Source organism: Lemur catta, chromosome 18 (genome assembly GCF_020740605.2).
Source record: "Lemur catta isolate mLemCat1 chromosome 18, mLemCat1.pri, whole genome shotgun sequence".
NCBI lineage: Eukaryota > Metazoa > Chordata > Mammalia > Primates > Lemuridae > Lemur > Lemur catta.
This window is the reverse complement of record NC_059145.1, coordinates 28386454-28404207: the sequence shown is the minus strand read 5'-3', so window position 1 is coordinate 28404207 and position 17754 is coordinate 28386454. Positions and strand designations below refer to the sequence as shown.

The window sequence follows — 17754 nt, the reverse complement described above, 5'->3', positions numbered from 1 at the left end:
ATATGTCCTAAGCTGTTCTACATCTCTCCCCACAAACTGGTTCACTTCCTCCTTCCTACCTAGCTCCTCTCAAAGCACTCTTTCTTTGTTACCATTTATAACTTTATAATTATCTATTTGCATCATTTCTTTTCTGATGCCCCCACTAAACTAAGAGCTCTGTAGGGCTACAACAGTGACTGTTTTCCTCTCGACTGTGCAACGATACCTTGTTTACACACACAGTAAGTATTTGACAAAATTGTGTTGACCTAGTGAGTTAATGTATTCTATCCAGTGTAACCTACTGTGTTCCTACTATGTTCACAAATAAGGCACATAGAGAAAAATTTTGAAAAAAATATACTTTAAACCAAATATTATTTTAAAAATGTAATAAAGCAAATTTATATCAAACTCTCCTGCACATCATATTGAAGAATGGAAGTTGTGACTAAACCCTCTAAGGTGAATACCTAAAGCCTCCAGGAAAAAGACTATTTCTTTAATTTTCTTCAGTCCTCTGCTTTGAAGGAATTAGAATTTTTGTTATGGCTGCCAGGAAAAAAAAAAATGTAGGCAAGTCATTTTGAAAAATAAACAAGGTATAGTCTTCTAGGATCTCCTGGGGAAGCCAGACATTTACTCTGGAGTTTGCCAAAAGGGAACCAATGGCAGCAACCTCTGTAAGACGAACCGTGGAGAAACATAACTTACGTTGGTTTGGATGCCTCAGCCTGGTCAGTCTGCAGTTTCTCTCCTCCTTCTACCTCCATTGTGCAATACACAATGCGATTCGGAGCCAAGGATTTGAGGCCCTGGACTTCCATGATCACAACCTGAAAACAGAATCACACATAATAGAGGTTACTGGTAGTGCCCATGGGCAGCATCACCCAGAGGAAAATACATAGATGAGAAGAAGTTACAAAGAAAGCCACTGGGTATCTGATGGCTTCTGTCAGGTATCTACCAGCCATGCTGGGATCAGTCTAGCATGAAGATGTGATTCCTCATGGTTTAGCTTATTGCCTCCCAGGTGGAAAGACAAGGCTTACTAATTCAGATGCTCACAGGGGCCAGGCAGATAATATAAATGGGCTACTTTTTTCATGTTAAATAAATAAGCTATTTTGTCATTTCCACCAAAAAATAGACTCTGTCCTACTTTCTTTAAAAGTAGTCTAATTGTGTGCAAGGTGACAGTCCATTTCACCTTGTCAATCCTCATGGTTGTAGTTACTGCTTATGCCCTTTTTCACCTGATAAGCTGTACCTTCTGTCTAAAACACTGCCCCAATTCAGCAGGAAGTAGATCAATCATTATATCACCCCTCCTTCCATGGATCTGGAAGGGTAAAATTGACAGTGGGGAATACGTAACAGAGAATGGCCTGAAAAAGGGTAAAAATGTTTTCTATCTCTTCAAAACTCCTCACCCCTTTTGAGAATGAAAACCTACATCTCCCGCCTCAGGCCAGTGGTCGGGAGGGGCAGGAGAGTGTCCTTTGTTCTTAGTGCCACAGGAGATGGCTCAGGGGAATTGCCTGAGGTCATGAGATTGTCTTGGCTGAGGATGGCATTAATCATAACTTTTAAAAGCTCTGTACTTCTGCTCAGAAGCAGGACATTGGTACTTTGAGACAGGAATCTGCCAACCTCCTGATTTGCCAACAACTTAATAAACTTCTCTTTCCTTCTCTTCAAAAAAATTAAAAAAAAAACCCCATAAAATAAAAATAGTCTAGCTTTTGATTCAGCACTTAACAGAGAAATGGGCTCATGAATTCACTTTTCTCTTTACAATAAGATAAGCAGCAGTGCAAGTCCTAAGACAAAGGCCAAGTGCCATTCAGCATTAAAGTTAGAGATGCGATAGGAAGTGGTGGGGACTGAAGCAAATTGGAAAGCACAAGCTCCACCTCAAGGGAACAGCTGTCAGTTGCAACCCATTGTTGCCTTGCATTTTCCCAGTTTGGAGTTGTCACATACCCCATTTTTTTCCTACCAGAAAATGGAAATCTGCATCAGAATCACAGTCAGAAACCTGATTTTAAAATGCTGACAATAATCCAAATGGGGTGGAGTACAATACACAAATTCTGCACAGGCCAACACTGTTGAGTCAAAACAAAAACATGTCTGCAGCTGCACAGTCTCTGGTCTAGATGGACGGAAAACGCTGGTGTCACGATGCACCAAGATATATCATTTACAATTTCTGTCACTTCTCACCACTGCCCAAACTGCATTCAATCACCTGCTATTCTGATCTTTAGTGGTATGCCTTGTTGTGATAGAGAAAGATCGAGAGAAAAGAGAGAGGTGAGCGCGGAAGGAGAAAAGATAAGAAATTGATTAAAAAATCGGAAACAAATGACCTACATTAGAGATCTACGATGAGTAATGAGAAAATGACTCAAGTGTACTCCAAAAGAGGTAATGGCATTACACAAGGAGGAGCACATGGGTATGCAAAACATGTATTTGTTTTCATGGGCTTGATTCAAGGAAACACAATAGGGCTAGCATTGAGCCAGGACTCAGCAAGTCACGGGTTGGCTGCTTAACAGCCTCCTGGTTCTAAACCCAGCGTGAACCAGGATCACCTGCAGGGCTTGTTAAGCCAGAGCTTGCTGGGCGCCACCCCCAGAGTTTCTGATCAGTAGATCTAGGCTAGAGCCCGGGAACTTTCCATTTCTAATCATTTCCTAGCTGCTGCTGCTGCTTCTACAGCTTTGAGAACCACTATACTGCTCATGCGATGTTGTTGGGCAAATGACTTGATGTTGAAATCCCTTTATTTTTGAAAAAATCTCCAGGGCCTCAGTTTTCTTATCTATAAAGTGGAGGTAATAATATGTATCCTGTGGCTGTTTTGTGAATATCAAAGAGAGGACAGATGTAACTGAAAACTTTTACACTGGGGAGAACCATACCAATGCAAAGAAATGGAAAGCACAGTGGAAAGAGCAAAGTTTTTGGAATTTAAAATATCTGACTTCAAATCCTGAGTATGCATCTTCACTAGCTGTGTAATCATTTGTAGCTTTCTTAATCTTTCTGAGGCTTGTTTCCACATCTACAAATATCTTTAAAGATGGTTGTGGGGATTCACTGGGTTAATGATGATAAAGCATGCAGCCCGTAGTGGCATTCTAGAAGTACCTGCTGCTTTTCATCAGCAGTACTCTCCCTGCCCAAGGCCATGCCTTTGGACATCCTTGACCTTAGCTCCTGTGTTGCAAAGTTAACTACTCTCTGGTGTCCGTTCCAGCCATGCAGTTCTATACTGAACATAAAATATGTCTTGCACTAACTTGCAAATCAAATCCTCTCTCTCCCTTTTCTTGCCTCCCCCTGCCGTACCCCCGAAAACACATTCACAAATAGATGCGCAATGGATTTTGCTGGCAGTTTTGCTATGAGCTGCAATTTACTGTTCTAATTAAAAAGTGTTTGGGAATCCTATACTTGTATTTACAACTTAAAGTCATTTGAATCATGTATACAAGGGAATACGGTCGGGAACTTGCCCTCATCTATATTTCGGATAATCAACCATAATATTGAGTACTAATAAACAATTAGAAAATTACAGATTTAAAAGCTTCATGAATATCAACAAGCCTCTTTTCCCCCCTTTCTGTAGGAAGACAAGAGGCAGTAGGGAATAAATTGCCACCTCTAATTGGCAATCATCAAATTCAAAGACACCTAAGAAAATGTGTTCAGTACCTCAGGTGGCAGTATTAAAAAAAAAAGGAAAGTTTCTGTGAAATTACACTGATGATTTTTTCACACACCAAATGCCCTATATTTAATTGAATACTACCTCTTCCAACTGCACAGTACATGTTGAAAACACTGTATCTTGATCCGAACTGAGCATAGAAAAACAAATTACCTGCAGTGAATTCACAGCAAGCCTTAATGATGGTGTATAAAATTAATGCGGTCTTTACACATTCTAATTAAATGTACAGAAATTTGATCTCTTCTCTTGGTCTCCCCAAATCTAGGGTCTTCATAAAGTCCTTGTGGGGTTTGAGCTTTAATAAGTTATAAGTGGTTCTCAAATTTTGGAGTGAATAAGAAGTATTATACTTGCAGAACTTGTTAAAGTACTCACTCGAGGGCTGCACCTTGCCTATGCTTTCTTTTTGAGGTATGCTTTACATATCATATAATTGACCCATTTCAGGTGTAAATTTAGTGATTTTTAGTAAATTTACCAAGTTGTGTGACCATCATCATAAATTAGTTTTAGAACATGTTTATCTTCCCCAATAATATCCCTTATGCCCATTCCTACCCCCTTCCCCAGGCCACATTAATCTGTTGATTTGCCTTCAGGACATTTCATATCAATGGAATGAAACAGTATGTGGTCTCTTGTGCCTGGCTTCTTTCCCTAAGCATAATATTTTTGTGGTTCATCCATGTCATAGCATGTATCAGTAGTTTGTTCCTTTTAATTGCTGAATTGCATTCCATTGTATGGCTATATCACACGTCGTCCACCTCTTCCCCAGTTGATGGACATTTAGGTTGTTTCCATTTTTGGCTCTTATGAATAATGCTGCTATCAATATTCGCAATCATGTCTTTTTGGGGACATGTGTTTTCATTTCTCTTGGGCAGATATCTAAGAGTAGAGTTGTTGGGTCATATGGTAGTTTTATGTTTAACTTTTTGAGAAAATGCTAACCTATTTTCCAAAGTGGCTACACAATTTTATATTCCCACCCCCTAGAGATTCTGGTTCAGTAGGTCTGGATGATGTCTATGAGTTTGCATACTGAACCAGCTTCCCAGGTAACTCTGATGTAGGTAGATCAGAATGTTAAGCATTCTGTCACAATACTGGCCTGAATGGGTTCTTATAATACTTTTGGTGCTGAGATACACTAACAAAGTTTACACCACAACAAGCGACTCTCTACCACGTAGCCAACAGGAAAGATAATGGGAAAGGAAATTTACAACTCACCAAGAAATAATGCCAGATTGCCTCTCTCCTAACTGTAACACAGGTTGCCAAAATTTTAAACTCTCTACATTGCATAAGGCCTTTACAAAATCCTTAAGCACTGCTTTAACACAGGGAAAGTAATGCAAGATTAAATTTAGTAGGTGGTTCTTAAGATTGTATTTCCTTAAGAAAAATGTGGGCTGGTGGAGATGAGGAATCACTTGCTGATTAGCTGACCTAGCGAGCTGTTCTTGTAATAACTGTTCCTGGGGTGCAAGGGGGAAAACAAGCTGATTGTGATGCATCCCATCACCCATGTGCTGCTTGCTGTGCCAGGAAACTTTCAAGGGCTTAGGGCTTTTTACCTCCAAGGAGAAAGACAGCACGACGTCTGACTTGGACAGCTGGTTCTCACTCTCCTCGCCCATGTCGATGATGGAAGCGTTGTGGCTGCGTTTGAGTTTCTGGAGCTTGAATTCCCCACCTTTGGATACGGGCATGCTCTCCAAGTTGGCCATGAGCAAGTTGACAGAGGACTTCAGCTCCTCAATGTATGTGTTTTCCATTTCTTTGGACACAAACTTGGGAAATTTGCGTTCCTTTTGGAGAAAAAGAAAAGTGTAAGCAGAGGAGTAAATAGAGACCTCATTCACACAGAAGGTTTTTGTCTCACAGCCCAGAGTTAGAATCACACACACACCACTAGTGAAATTCACCTAGATTTCATGGCCTTGTGCCAGAAAAATATTCAGCCTAGCCGAGGACACAGCTGCCTGCCTTCTAGTGACTGTAAAAAATCTAACAGGTAAGAGACACATGCATAAACATATAGCAAGAAAGAGTCAAATAAATGCTCTATCTATTATGATCTATCCTGTCCCCAGTTTTCTCCAGCAAATTCAATTTGTGGGAAGAAAAATGGGATGATATTTTTCAAATCTGGTTTCAGTTCAGTTTTTCTTTTTAGCAAAATGCAGTCAGTTGTTTTTAAGTTATGGAAACAGAAAGACACCCTATTTCTGGAGATCTATAGAGATTTTCTCACATGAATAATTCAGAAGGAGCTCATTTGAGATGTTTCAAACATAGTCTGTGGCTATTTCCAAGAAGAATAGTTATCGTTTTCAAGAAAAATTTAAAAAATTAATGAAGCAATGAACAATGTGATTAAAATTCTTCAGAAAAGAAGAGAGAGTAATTTAGTATCAGAATGGACCTTTGTTTTTTTTTCTTGCCTTGCTTATGAATTCAGTTGTAATGGCAACACGCTCTAGCCACGCTATTTGTTTCTTTACACCTCCAAGTTGTCCAGGTGGCTTGAGTATGCTTTGGATTGAATTACCGTCTCAAGGAATCATTTCCCACATAGAATATGAACTTGTCCTCCCCAGCCCTGCTCCATAACTGATGGGATGGGAAGCAAGTCAAATCAGTTTGACTTTTTTTTTTTTTTTTGAAAATGACAAAAAACCTGCCACTCAAACTGGCTTAAACAACAACAACAAAATTTATTGGCTTGTAAATATCCTGGAGTAGATCCAGCTTCAAAGAGGCCGGAATCAGGGCTCAGATGATGTCACCACAACTGAGATTTTCCTCAACATCCTAGGTTTGGTTCTTCTGGGGTGGCTCCATGCTCAATCTAGCACCCTTAATGTCACAGAAATGTTGTAAAGATCTGTACCTCATAACATCACATCACGCTATCTAGAGGAAGAGTGAAATGTTTCCTCTCATAATGTCCATGGAAGATGGGAAGTCTCTCATCCCAGGATTCTCACCCAAAGTCTAACTTATGTACATAACCTGAGTCAATTTCTATGGCCAGTAATGTAATGTGCTTATTTGCTTGGGCATGAGTTACGTCCCCCATCCCTGTGCCTGGGGATTAGGACTCCACCTCAATCACAAGGAATGTGAATTGGTTTGCCAGTTCTATGTGGCAACAATTAAGATGACTAGTACATGGGCACCTGACTCAAAGTCAAACAGCTAATTCTATTAAGTGGCCAGTAATCACTCAGATTTACTCTCTCAAGCTATTGAACCAAGAGGCATTGAGACTACAACTGGTTGGTGAAGTTGAAATAGGAAGATCACATAGACTCAGAGTTGACTGCCATGCTGGATGAGGTCAAAGCAGAATAAGGCACTTGCCAAAGAAGAAATAGGTAGAGACATAAAGAGAGAAGGAGAGAAAAGGAGAGAAGAAGCTTCTATAGTTACAGAAAAATTCTTTGACTTTCACTGGTTTTCTAATTACGACAGGCCTAGTTATTCCTCTTATATTTCAGTTCCTTAAGAAGCTATTATTTTCCTTTCAATAATCCCCCTACTCACTAGTTAGCTAGAAGGGTGTTTTTTCCTTGCCACTTTGAAGCTTCAGTCAAATACACATAGTGGTTTCTCTATATAGAGCTTGGAGATACCTTTGTGCTGTGCCAGTCTTTTTCCTAACTGAAGGCTTTTATAAGTGTTGTTCCCCTTTTCCCTACCTCTCTGGGTAACTCACAGCCTTCTTGCCATTTTCCACATTTCAGCTTCAAAACTTTACTTCCCTAGGTTGGGTCCTCTTATTCGACTTGCTAGCTCAGCTTCTTGATAACATTTATTGCAATGGATTGAATGTTTGCGTCCCCTCAAAATTCATATGTTGAAACCTAATCCTCAATGTGATGGTATTTGGTGGTTTGCCTTGGGGCAGTGATTAGATCATGAGGGCAGAACCCTTATGAATGGAATTAGTGCCCTTTTGAAAGAAGTCCCACACAGCTCATTTGCTCTTTCCACCATGTGAAGACATAGTGAAAGACAGCTGTCTATGAATCAGGAAGTGGGCCCTCATCAGACACTGAATCTGCTGGTGCCTTGATCTTGAACTTTCCAGCCTCCACAACCATGAGAAACAAATTTCTGTTGTTTATAAGCCATCAGTGGTATTCTGTTACAGCAGCCCAAATGGACTAAGATACTTGTTATAATTAATGAATCAACTATAAAATTTATTTGTTTAATGTTTGTCTTTCCTGCTGGGCCATGAATCAGGACCATACCTATCTTGACGTCCCTGATGAATTCTTGGTATCTAGCACATAATAAATATTCAACACATATGAGTTGAGTGAATGATTGACAGCTTGTCAAAATTGTTCATATTAAATATCATTGTAGCTAAAACTCAGCTGTGAGGAGGAGGTGGAGAGATGATACATTAAGTTCTGGAAGAACACTGAGATTCTACTTTTCCATGTAAATGAGTATGGGGGTCTGAAATCTACTCAGCAACATTAGAGTACCGGTTCCTTCTGGAACCTCTTAGCACAGTCACTTCCTGCTTTAAAACTGGGCTCAGCCCACTACTGTGTGGTGCTTTCTAGACACACTGTGGGTGAATGTGAGAGGAGAAGCAGGATGAATCAATCCTTCTGAAATAAGATGATAGGCTGATGGTCTCCACAGGCGCTAGTAATGATTCAACACAAAAGAATCCTGAAAGTCTTATTTCTCTAAAACTTCTGCATAGTGGACTTGATTTTTGTCATTCTTGGACTTGATCAGGGACAACTTTGAGCCCCAGAACTTGGGTATCCTTCATGCAAAAGTCTGTGAAGATGTGATGACTTGGCTTCTGGGCCACCAGCACTTAGAAAACTCTTACTGCCATAAACACTGTTCTTGGCACAGTGCCAGACACTAGGAGGCTCATGATGAGAGGAGATAAACTGTTTTCTTTGAGCTTTACAGCAAGTGGGGAGAAAGATCTATAAGGGAACATCAAAGTACATGCTGTAATGGAAGTATATATGAGATGTGAATTCTTCCTGAGAGAATCAGGGGTGGCTTCCCAGGGAGGTGAACTTTGGGCTAAGGATCTGATGGATGGAGAAGAGTGTGCCAACAGATTTGGTTGGCTAAGATAGGGCTACTGCTCTTTTCTCCTTCCCATGGAAAATATTATAGGCAACCATGAATCCAAGAAGGTCTACATAACTTCTATATATGTAGTCATATGATATTTCCTCATCTCCTTTGGAACATGGCCCTTTTGGAGAGTTAAGGGAAGACTGAGATAGGTTAACTCATGGTCCGAGAGTAGTCCCTAGGCCACATTAAAGGTTTCTAAGGAGCAAATGTTGCATCCCAAGAGCATGAAGGCAATTAAACTAACCTATAGCTTTCCTTCTCCTGTGGGGGCCCAAACTTTAATGAATGACATGGTATTGGGGAGGGGGTACTCGGTATGTGCTCTGTGTGAGTTTTATTGCCAGTTGCTGGCTTTGCAGTTGCCAGGGGATGGAGAGAAAAACTAGTGCTTGTGAAGTGGGTTCTTTCCTGAAGCTTTGACAGTATTATTAAATGCAGTTCCTCTTATCACACCCATCTTTGGGACTCACTCAATGCCATTTAACTCCATAGTCTTGACATCTTCAAACAAGACCCACTGGTCACAGACAACACCATTGTAGCCCAGAGTTAGCTTCCACCAAACTTTATCTAGCAGAATATTGGAAAAATCCAAAGAATGATCACTCCTTCCAGAACTTGGACAGTTCCTAATGATATCATAAAAAAAGGCTCATAAAACTGAAATCTGCAAGGAAAACAAGGTCATTTTTCTGCTCTGAGTACTTAAGCCTTGAGAAGAAATAGCATTCTGTCAATCTAGGCTGAGGTTCCAAAGTGGAGTTTTCAGTGGCAGACCCATTACAAACACATTTCAAAGCTGAAGTTGTGCCAAAATAAGGAAAATGTAGTCGTCCATTTCTATTGCTACGTTTCCAAGCATAAAAACAAATTAGCCTTGACAAAAGAATTGTTTATTCATATTGCTTTATGGGAGACATAGCATATGGGTAGACAAAGTCCTCCAAAGAAAATCTCGGCTGGACATTTATTTTTGTTTTGGGCTGATAACATTCCTCAATGACGATGGCCTTCCAAGGACAATTCCCACCAGAGTTATTTATGCTCAGAGGGATTTTTGAAGCATCTTGAAAGACAGCATTTGAAAGTTCTAACAGCCCTTAGCTTCCTTAGCCTTTGGCTTTTCTTTTCTGCTTTTGGATTTTTACTCACAGAGGATGAATGGGGTATGTATGTGTAAACGCTTACAAGACTACTCTAACTTAGAGAGAGGTTCCCTAGGCCCCAAAGGCTCAGATGACATATGCTGGCAAGTGATCAGAAGGAGGGATGTGACCGACAGACATTTCTAGACATAGGTGCTTCCCAACAGCATTGCAGCCCTTTAATCCAATCTCTCAAACACTCCCAGGGCCCCCACCATGTGTCAGGAGCTATGGTTGTCATTAGGGATGAAAGGGTCAGCAGGGGGGGCGATGGTAAGTAAGGGGGGGACATGCCAGAAAGTGACTCACTGGACACTGTGTGACACATGAAGCCACAGAGGTATGCACAGAGGACAAGGAGGGCACCAAGGAAACTTATCCAGTCCACGTTTGTGAAACAGACTCGACTAGCAATCCTGGGTCTGCCACTTACTAGCTTTGGGGCTTTAGACAGATTTCTATTTTGGTTTCTGCATTTGAAATGGGGATTAAAAACCTCATAGAATTATTATGAAGGGTAAGAGATAATAACAAACATGAATACATTTTGACTACTGTCTGTCTGTCTCTCTCTCTCTCTCCACACACACAAACACAGGTGCTATGCTACTACCACCATCACTACCAACAATAATACTACTAGTAATTACAGTGACTGGTACAGATAATGATGCTAGGTGGCATTTACTGAGTGCTAACTATGTCTTGGGTACTAATTTAAGCACTTTACATGCTTTATCTCACCTAAAGCTTCCAACAACCCACTCAGGCAAGTGATGCTATTTATCCCCATTTTCTGGAAGAAAATGAGGCAGACAAGTTAAAGCAGTAATCAGAAGAGCTGAGTCTGAAACCCAGTAGACTGGCTCTGGAGCCCATGTTCTCAGCTATGATATCATAGGGCACAACTATCTGGCTGAAAATGTCAACAGAGCTGAGGCAGTCCTCTGGGACCTCTCATCATGGTGCCCCCTGCACCCGTCACCTTGTTTTGTAGTACTCAGAAGAGGGCTGGTGACAGCAGAGCCCTCTGCAGCAATGGCCATTCCGCCATTGCCCAGTCAACATGCACAGTGTAGGGTAGTGTAGGGAGAGATGAGGAAGGGGTGAGCATATTAAAGGAGGGAAAGAAGGTCTTAGGAGTAATCTGTCAAAATCAGTATCACAGACATTAGAAGGCATTTTGGGCTCAGGCATGAAATTTTTTTGGATTGGATTCTTTACCCAGCTGGTCTTACTTGCCCAGCTTTAATGAATTGGATGGGCTTCCCTCCACTTCAACAAGCTTCAGAGGACCTGCCTGGCACTTAGATTTTTCCTTGAACTCAGATTTTCCTGGGGTTCTTAGCTATCTGACAAAGGCCAGAGTCAGGGAAATGTTCCTTCCCCACACACATTTTTTCAGGTAAAAAATTAAAATAAACTCTTATTGTGTGCTGGATACTTGTGATACTTCATGCCACAGCAGGAATGTCAGGTCCAACAACATTAGTTTGCAAGCTGGGGGTTTGTATCATTTTCTGGTAGGAGAGGATTCCATTTCTATCTGATTTTTGATAGTGCGTAGAACAGAACTTTTCCACCAGAGAAATATTTGGATATTATTTCTCACTGATATTTGCAATTGGGTCAGGGTATGAGATGCTAATTTTGCTCTGCATAGAAGAGGAGTCTAAATGGCAGTTCCACATTTCAAACGACAGCCTGAAAAACCAATGGTGTTTTCACTCCTAGACCTCTGCCACTACTACTACAAAAAGCTATATTGTTTGTCTTAAATAATTAGCTCAAGAATTTTGGAATTTTACCCTAAAATGTGGCCAAAAGAACTGGCAAATATCACAGCAGCACTAATGCAACAATCTGCCTGGTTAAGCTTTAATGTCAACTTTTGATCACGCAATTTAAATGACTTAGACTTAATTCCTGGGTGAAATTTGGGAACACTTTAATATCAACATGAGAGGATTTGGGAAAATGTTTGAACAGGGATTACGAAGTCTTTTCTACCAGCTTAAAAAAAATGCATTCAGATCTCTTCCTGGAACTTTTAAGGCAGCATGACTGATGTTCACAGTGAGACCATCTCTGTCTGATGTTCTTGTGTAGCTGTCTCTGATGATTTGTGGGATGTCGGTGTGATTGAATTGATAGATTATAGTACAAAGTTGTGGGTAAGGGCAAGCCAACTTTTTTTCACCCTTGTTTTCTCCTAATAAGAGAGGACACACAAAATCCTTTCGTGGAAATGTGTGATAAATGCTACTGGCAGAATGACCAGGTTCCAGGTTCCAGGAAAATCAAGGTAGAGAGGATTCTGAATTCCAGGAGCCAGTTTCGCTGAACTCTGTTGCTTCCAGATAAACCGAAGAGAATACACGGCAACTTTTAGTGGAGGAAAGAAAGCAGTTTCCAGGAGGGGCAACCACCAGGAAGAGAGGAATGGGGTGGAAGACTGTCTTATAGTAACTTCCTGTCTCTCATCTGATTGCTCAAAAGAGATAGCACGAAACTTGGAATTAGAGGACTCAGCTTCCCGCTCACTAGCTGAGTGAACTTCGGCATATCACTGAGACTCTTTGATTTGCCTAAACTGGGAGAATTAGTGAAACTCCAAGGATTGTCCATCACAGGTCTAAATGAGAGTTTATGTGAAATCACACAGCCAGTTCCTGACACATTTAATAAAGGATTGATCAGCAGAGAGAGTGGTCAGGATGAGGGGAGGTGAAAGCCTAGGTGAAGGGCATACTGGATCCTTGGGTTGGGATGAGGAGGAAAATGAGGACCTATGTTTGGGAAGGTATTTTGCAAGGGTAGTATGCATACTGGTGGAGAGTCCAGATTCTGGTCATTGAGTGACCATGGCCAAGTCCTCCAATGTCTCTGCTTTAGCTTCCTCCTCTACGAAATGGGGATAATGACAGGACCTTTCTCATAAGGTTGTTGGATGGTTAGATAGACTCTCAAATGTAGAATGCTTAGCAGAGAGTCTGGCACACAGGAGAACACTATGTAAGTGGTAAGTGATAGTTATTACTACTAGGTACATCTGCAGTGTCTCCCAATTCATAATGACCACTCCACTCACAGCCTTCCTGCTTCCCACCCTCACCCTAAGTGATTTATCGTCAGCATTCATGTGTTCATTGAGACCCTCACCTCTTTTCCACTGTCCACTGTGGATTGGTTGATTGTACCAGGGGTTAGCTCTTGAACCAACCAAAGGTCCAATTCTTGGGACTGTGAATTTGCAGGGGGTATTGAGAAGAGGGGAAAAGGGAGAGAAGGAAAAAGATTTGATAAGGAGGATGACTGGCTGAATGATTCTCTATTTGGCCACATAAGAAACATGTGGAACTATGGGATAGGCATGCTTTTCCCTTGAGAAGCAAAGAAAGCTGGTTTGCAGAGAGAAAAAGGATGATGAATGTGACACACAGAGATGAGAAGTGGAGGGAAAGTCCTGACCACTGTGAGGTTCCTGGTTCTTTCCTGGGTTATGGCTGCAATTTGCCCAGGAGCTCTGTGAGATCCTTCTTGATCCCAATCCCATCTTTTACATAAGCGTCCTTGAGTTGGTGCCTCTTATTTACAATCAAAAGTGCTCTACCCACCTTTTAATTCAGAGAACAGAGTGAATTATATATGATGGGTGACATCTTATCCAGGAATTTCTGGTTATGATATTTACAGGAGCTAACTCTTAGCCATATGGGTTGAATTGCACATCTTCACTAAAATTCACTGTGACGCCGGAAATAGAAAAATCAGGGCATGCTAAAAGAAGATAAGCAGAGGTGCTTTGTTTCAATATCTCTTCATGAACTAGCCAATACCTGAGATCTTGATATTTTATTTAATTTTTAGTTGATGAGATATTTTGCCATTTTCCTCAGCATTAGCCAGGCTGGTTTAGGCAAGGGGAAAATTATTTTTCTTGGAATCTGACTAAACTGAGGGAAAAGCAGATACCTAGCTAAAGCTGAGGAATAACTGGAATTAGGGACTTAAACATCCTGAGGCCTTCTTGATATCTCAGTGTAGTTTCCCCACCTCTGTTTCTCTCCTATGAGGAGTTTGTTGGCTTCATTCTTTCATCTTCTTTTCCCTACGTGGAAAAATTGAACACGGCTGCAGGCATCTTTCTGGGAGATACAGCCCTGTTGGCCCACAGTCCACAGGCCCCAGGGAAGGGATTCATTGGTTTAGTTTGTAACAAGTGTCCATTTCCAGACCAATCACTCGTGGCCAGGGTAGGCTGGGAACTGTGATTGGTTCCCCTTGGGTGAAGAGCTCACTCTAGGATCAACTAGCTGTGGCAAGCAGGCCACGGCATGAATGAATATTTCGTAAGAAGAGAGTCAACTTCTAAGACAACAGGAGACAGTAGTGGGCAGTCCAACTCATAGAAATCCTCAATACCGTAAATGTTTTAGGGGACTCTCCGTATATTTTATAATTATTCTCCATTCTCTGTAAATAATAACCAAGATTCACTTTAACTGCCTATTTCATTATCCAAGAAGGCTTAGTTGTAACTTGATAATATCCTACTTAGCTTCAGAATATTTAGTGGTGTGGGCTGGGGGAAAGGGTTCTTTGATCTACTGTTCAGAGATGAGCATCTTGGCACATTTATACCAGTTGTTCGTCTAGGGTCTTTTAAAAATTAAAATTAGCCTAACACTAGTTTTAAATTATCATGTTAAGCCTCAAAGTAAAAAAACAACTAAAATAAAGGTGCCACGAGCTTGTTTTTGAAGCGTGTGTGTGTGTGTGTGTGAGAGAGAGAGAGAGAGGGATTTTATTCAGATTGGATGAATGCTTATTAGTTACAAATGTAATTGTTGCCTAACAGGCAGGAGAATAGACCACATGACCTCCCTTTTATGGATAATCCTCTAATAGGAGACATCGAGTTTACAGGAGAAGTAAACTCTAAAGGCTCATTAATGTTTACTCCCACATTGAGCAGGATTTAAAAACATAAGAACCTTTTACACTACCTTTAGCCAAATCCCTAACTGCATACTATTTTTAGCCACCAGACTGATTTGACTATAAACTTTAAAGGTGTCCAAAAAACAAGATGCAAAACATTTCAGTAAGAGTGCTTGAGCACAAACAGAGGGATAGTCATGCTCCTTGGAATCTGTCTCTTTTTTCTCATCCAGTAGGATTCCTTCCTATATGTCCAAGTCTTGAGATGCCTCCCTCCATAAAGAGAAAAGGCTGAATGTTAAGCTCCACCCCATGCCACCCTCCCTGCCATCTCTGACAGCCACTTCCCTCATGTGCACTCAGGGCCTGTGGCTAGAGTAGGAACAAGTAGGAGCTGGTTGTTATTTAAAATGTTGATGATTTGTTCTTGGTGGATTTTGCATTGTTAACTATAATTTAAAAGTATTTTATTAAAAATCATCTGTTTTGATTGCTGAGTTTCTGGGAGCCCCCTTAAATTTTGCACCTGGAGTGAATGCCAAGCCTGATATCTAGACAAACTTGTGTTCAGGGTCCAGTGCAGCCTCTTTGCCAATGTCTGTCCTGTTCAGCCTGGATTTCCCTTCTCTGTAATGAGAATGAAACTGACATGTCCTTAGAGGGCTGTTTGTACGATTGACTGAGATGGTGCATGGAAAGCATTTAGCACACTTAACATGGAGTCAGGGCTCAATAAATACTATTAGTGTTACTGCTATTGATAATAACACATATGGCAGGGATGGTCATAATAGTAGATAACATTTAGCTGTCATTTGACAATAAGAAATGATCCCAACCCTAAAGGAGTCCTATCTATCGGGAGACTCGGACATGTAAACAAATGGTCCCTATTCAGTGAACTGCTACAATAAAGGTCCACATGTATGGCGAGAGCACAAGGTGGGGAGGACTGACTGGCCACTAAGCTCCTAGAGAAGCAGTTTTAAGGCAGGTACTGAATGCTGAATAGGTGACTTTGCTAAGTGGAGGGGAGAAGAAAGGTCATTCCCGGTTGAGACACCAGTGGGCACAAAGACACTGAGCCTGGCAAGGGCTGGGTATATCCACAGGGAGACGTTCTTTGGAGCTGGATTGGGAGGTTCTGGCGGGAGAGTTGTGAGACATGAGGTTACTAAGGAACAAGATAGTCTGTTGATTAAGAGCCTTGAAAGTCATTGTGTTCTGGGGACAATGAGGGAATCTATCGAAGGATTCTGAGGCTATGTTTTGAGATGTTCAGTGTATGAGTTTTAGGATGGCAGCTGTGTGCAGGATGGACAGGAAGGGGATGCCTACTAGGAGGCCATGGCAACACGCAGGTGCTGAGGGTGACAGCTGGGGCCACGGCACGGGCAGGGGTGCTGGAAAGCAGGGAAGCGGTCTGGGCCCCACACTGAGGAGGCAGCCCCGGGAGGCTGGGTGGCTGAGTGAGTGTGGGGTGTTGTGGAGAGGAAGGAGAAACTGTCAGTGACTAGGAGGCTTCATCCGAAGTAACTAGATATAGAATGCACGCGGAGGAGGAAATGTAGGTATGTGTGGGGTGGGAGGAAGAAGATAAGGAGCCAGATTTTGAACCTGAAATGCCCAGGGAATGTCTAAGCGGAAATGTTCAATAGACAGTTGCAAATATGAGTCTAGAACTCAAAAGAAAGGTGAAGCCTGAGTTTGGGTTTTCACTGGAGTGGAGAAAATGCATGTGGTACCTCTGGGAGAGCTTGCTGTGAGAGACAAGGGCTGAGGGCCCAGTCAGGGTGATTGTCCCCATCTTCCCTCCTCTCTGCTGTTCCACCTTATCTTTTGGGGGCCCTTAATCGTCAGTGTGCTTTCTGAGTGGGACTTTGGCCTGGTCCCCAGAAAACATCCCCGAAGTTTCCTTACCCTGGCTATTTGGTCTGCCATCTGGAGACGTCCATCCAGCTCTCGTCTGATCTGGGCTGCCTGCTCATCTGGATTGTCCAGCTGCACAAAAGCACAAACATTGACATTTTCAGTTTGGGTCACAAAAGCCAATAAACTCATGACTTTCCATTCTACACCCTCCTCCCCGACTCCATGCTCCATGGACATATTTCACTAAAAAATAGATTGTTGTCACTGTAAGACCCAGTGTGAATGAAATCCCAAGTTAATTCTAGGCAGAGCATGATGTGGCAGGCAGTTGGAAAGAGAGACGTTTGAATGACCTTGCACGGGAATGATCAATTACTTCTGGAACGCTGGGCAGTGGTGTTTCTAATGAGGGCCCAAGCCAGCACCTCTGACTTGGCCCAATGAAGAAAGTGCTTACACGGCAGATGGACGAGGAAGGAGATGGCAATATAACTATCAGAAATGTCAGGAGCAGACACAGCGCATACCCACAGTGCACACAGACCGTGGGAGATCAGTCAGTCATTGCACTCCTTCTCCCTGAGCCCCGAGACCTTCCCAACCAGCCCTCCACGTGGCTACTTCCAATCAGCTGGTGTTGGTTTTCAGAAGGGCTCCAGAAGAATCGACAGATAAGTTTGGGAAAAGCCATGTTGAAAGGCACAAAGTCTCTGAGAAGTTCTACAGTAAAGAAATCTGTTAGACTTGGACCAACTCAACTGTTGTTTAACTGAACTAGTATCTAAGTTGAAATCTATTCTTATCTTCTCTGATATTAGGATATAAACATCAGAACACTCAAGAATAAATAAATCTGGACAAGTCCCTAACTTCTCTGGTTTCAGCTTTCCATCTAAAGTATAAGGGGTTGGTTAA

The 17754-nt window shown here is 41.8% G+C and overlaps 1 protein-coding gene across 10 annotated transcripts in view; it reads right to left on the bottom strand.

The window, feature by feature from the left end:
• CADPS (calcium dependent secretion activator) overlaps nt 1–17754 on the bottom strand; it is a 440985-nt gene that overhangs the window by 230289 nt on the left and 192942 nt on the right. For all 10 annotated transcript variants that reach the window (XM_045529934.1, XM_045529931.1, XM_045529936.1 and 7 more), the window contains 3 exons: nt 16888–16968; nt 5320–5553; nt 697–818 (listed from right to left, as the gene is read on the bottom strand). In XM_045529934.1, the coding sequence (XP_045385890.1) occupies nt 697–818; nt 5320–5553; nt 16888–16968 (437 nt within the window). The remainder of the gene's footprint in view (nt 1–696; nt 819–5319; nt 5554–16887; nt 16969–17754) is intronic.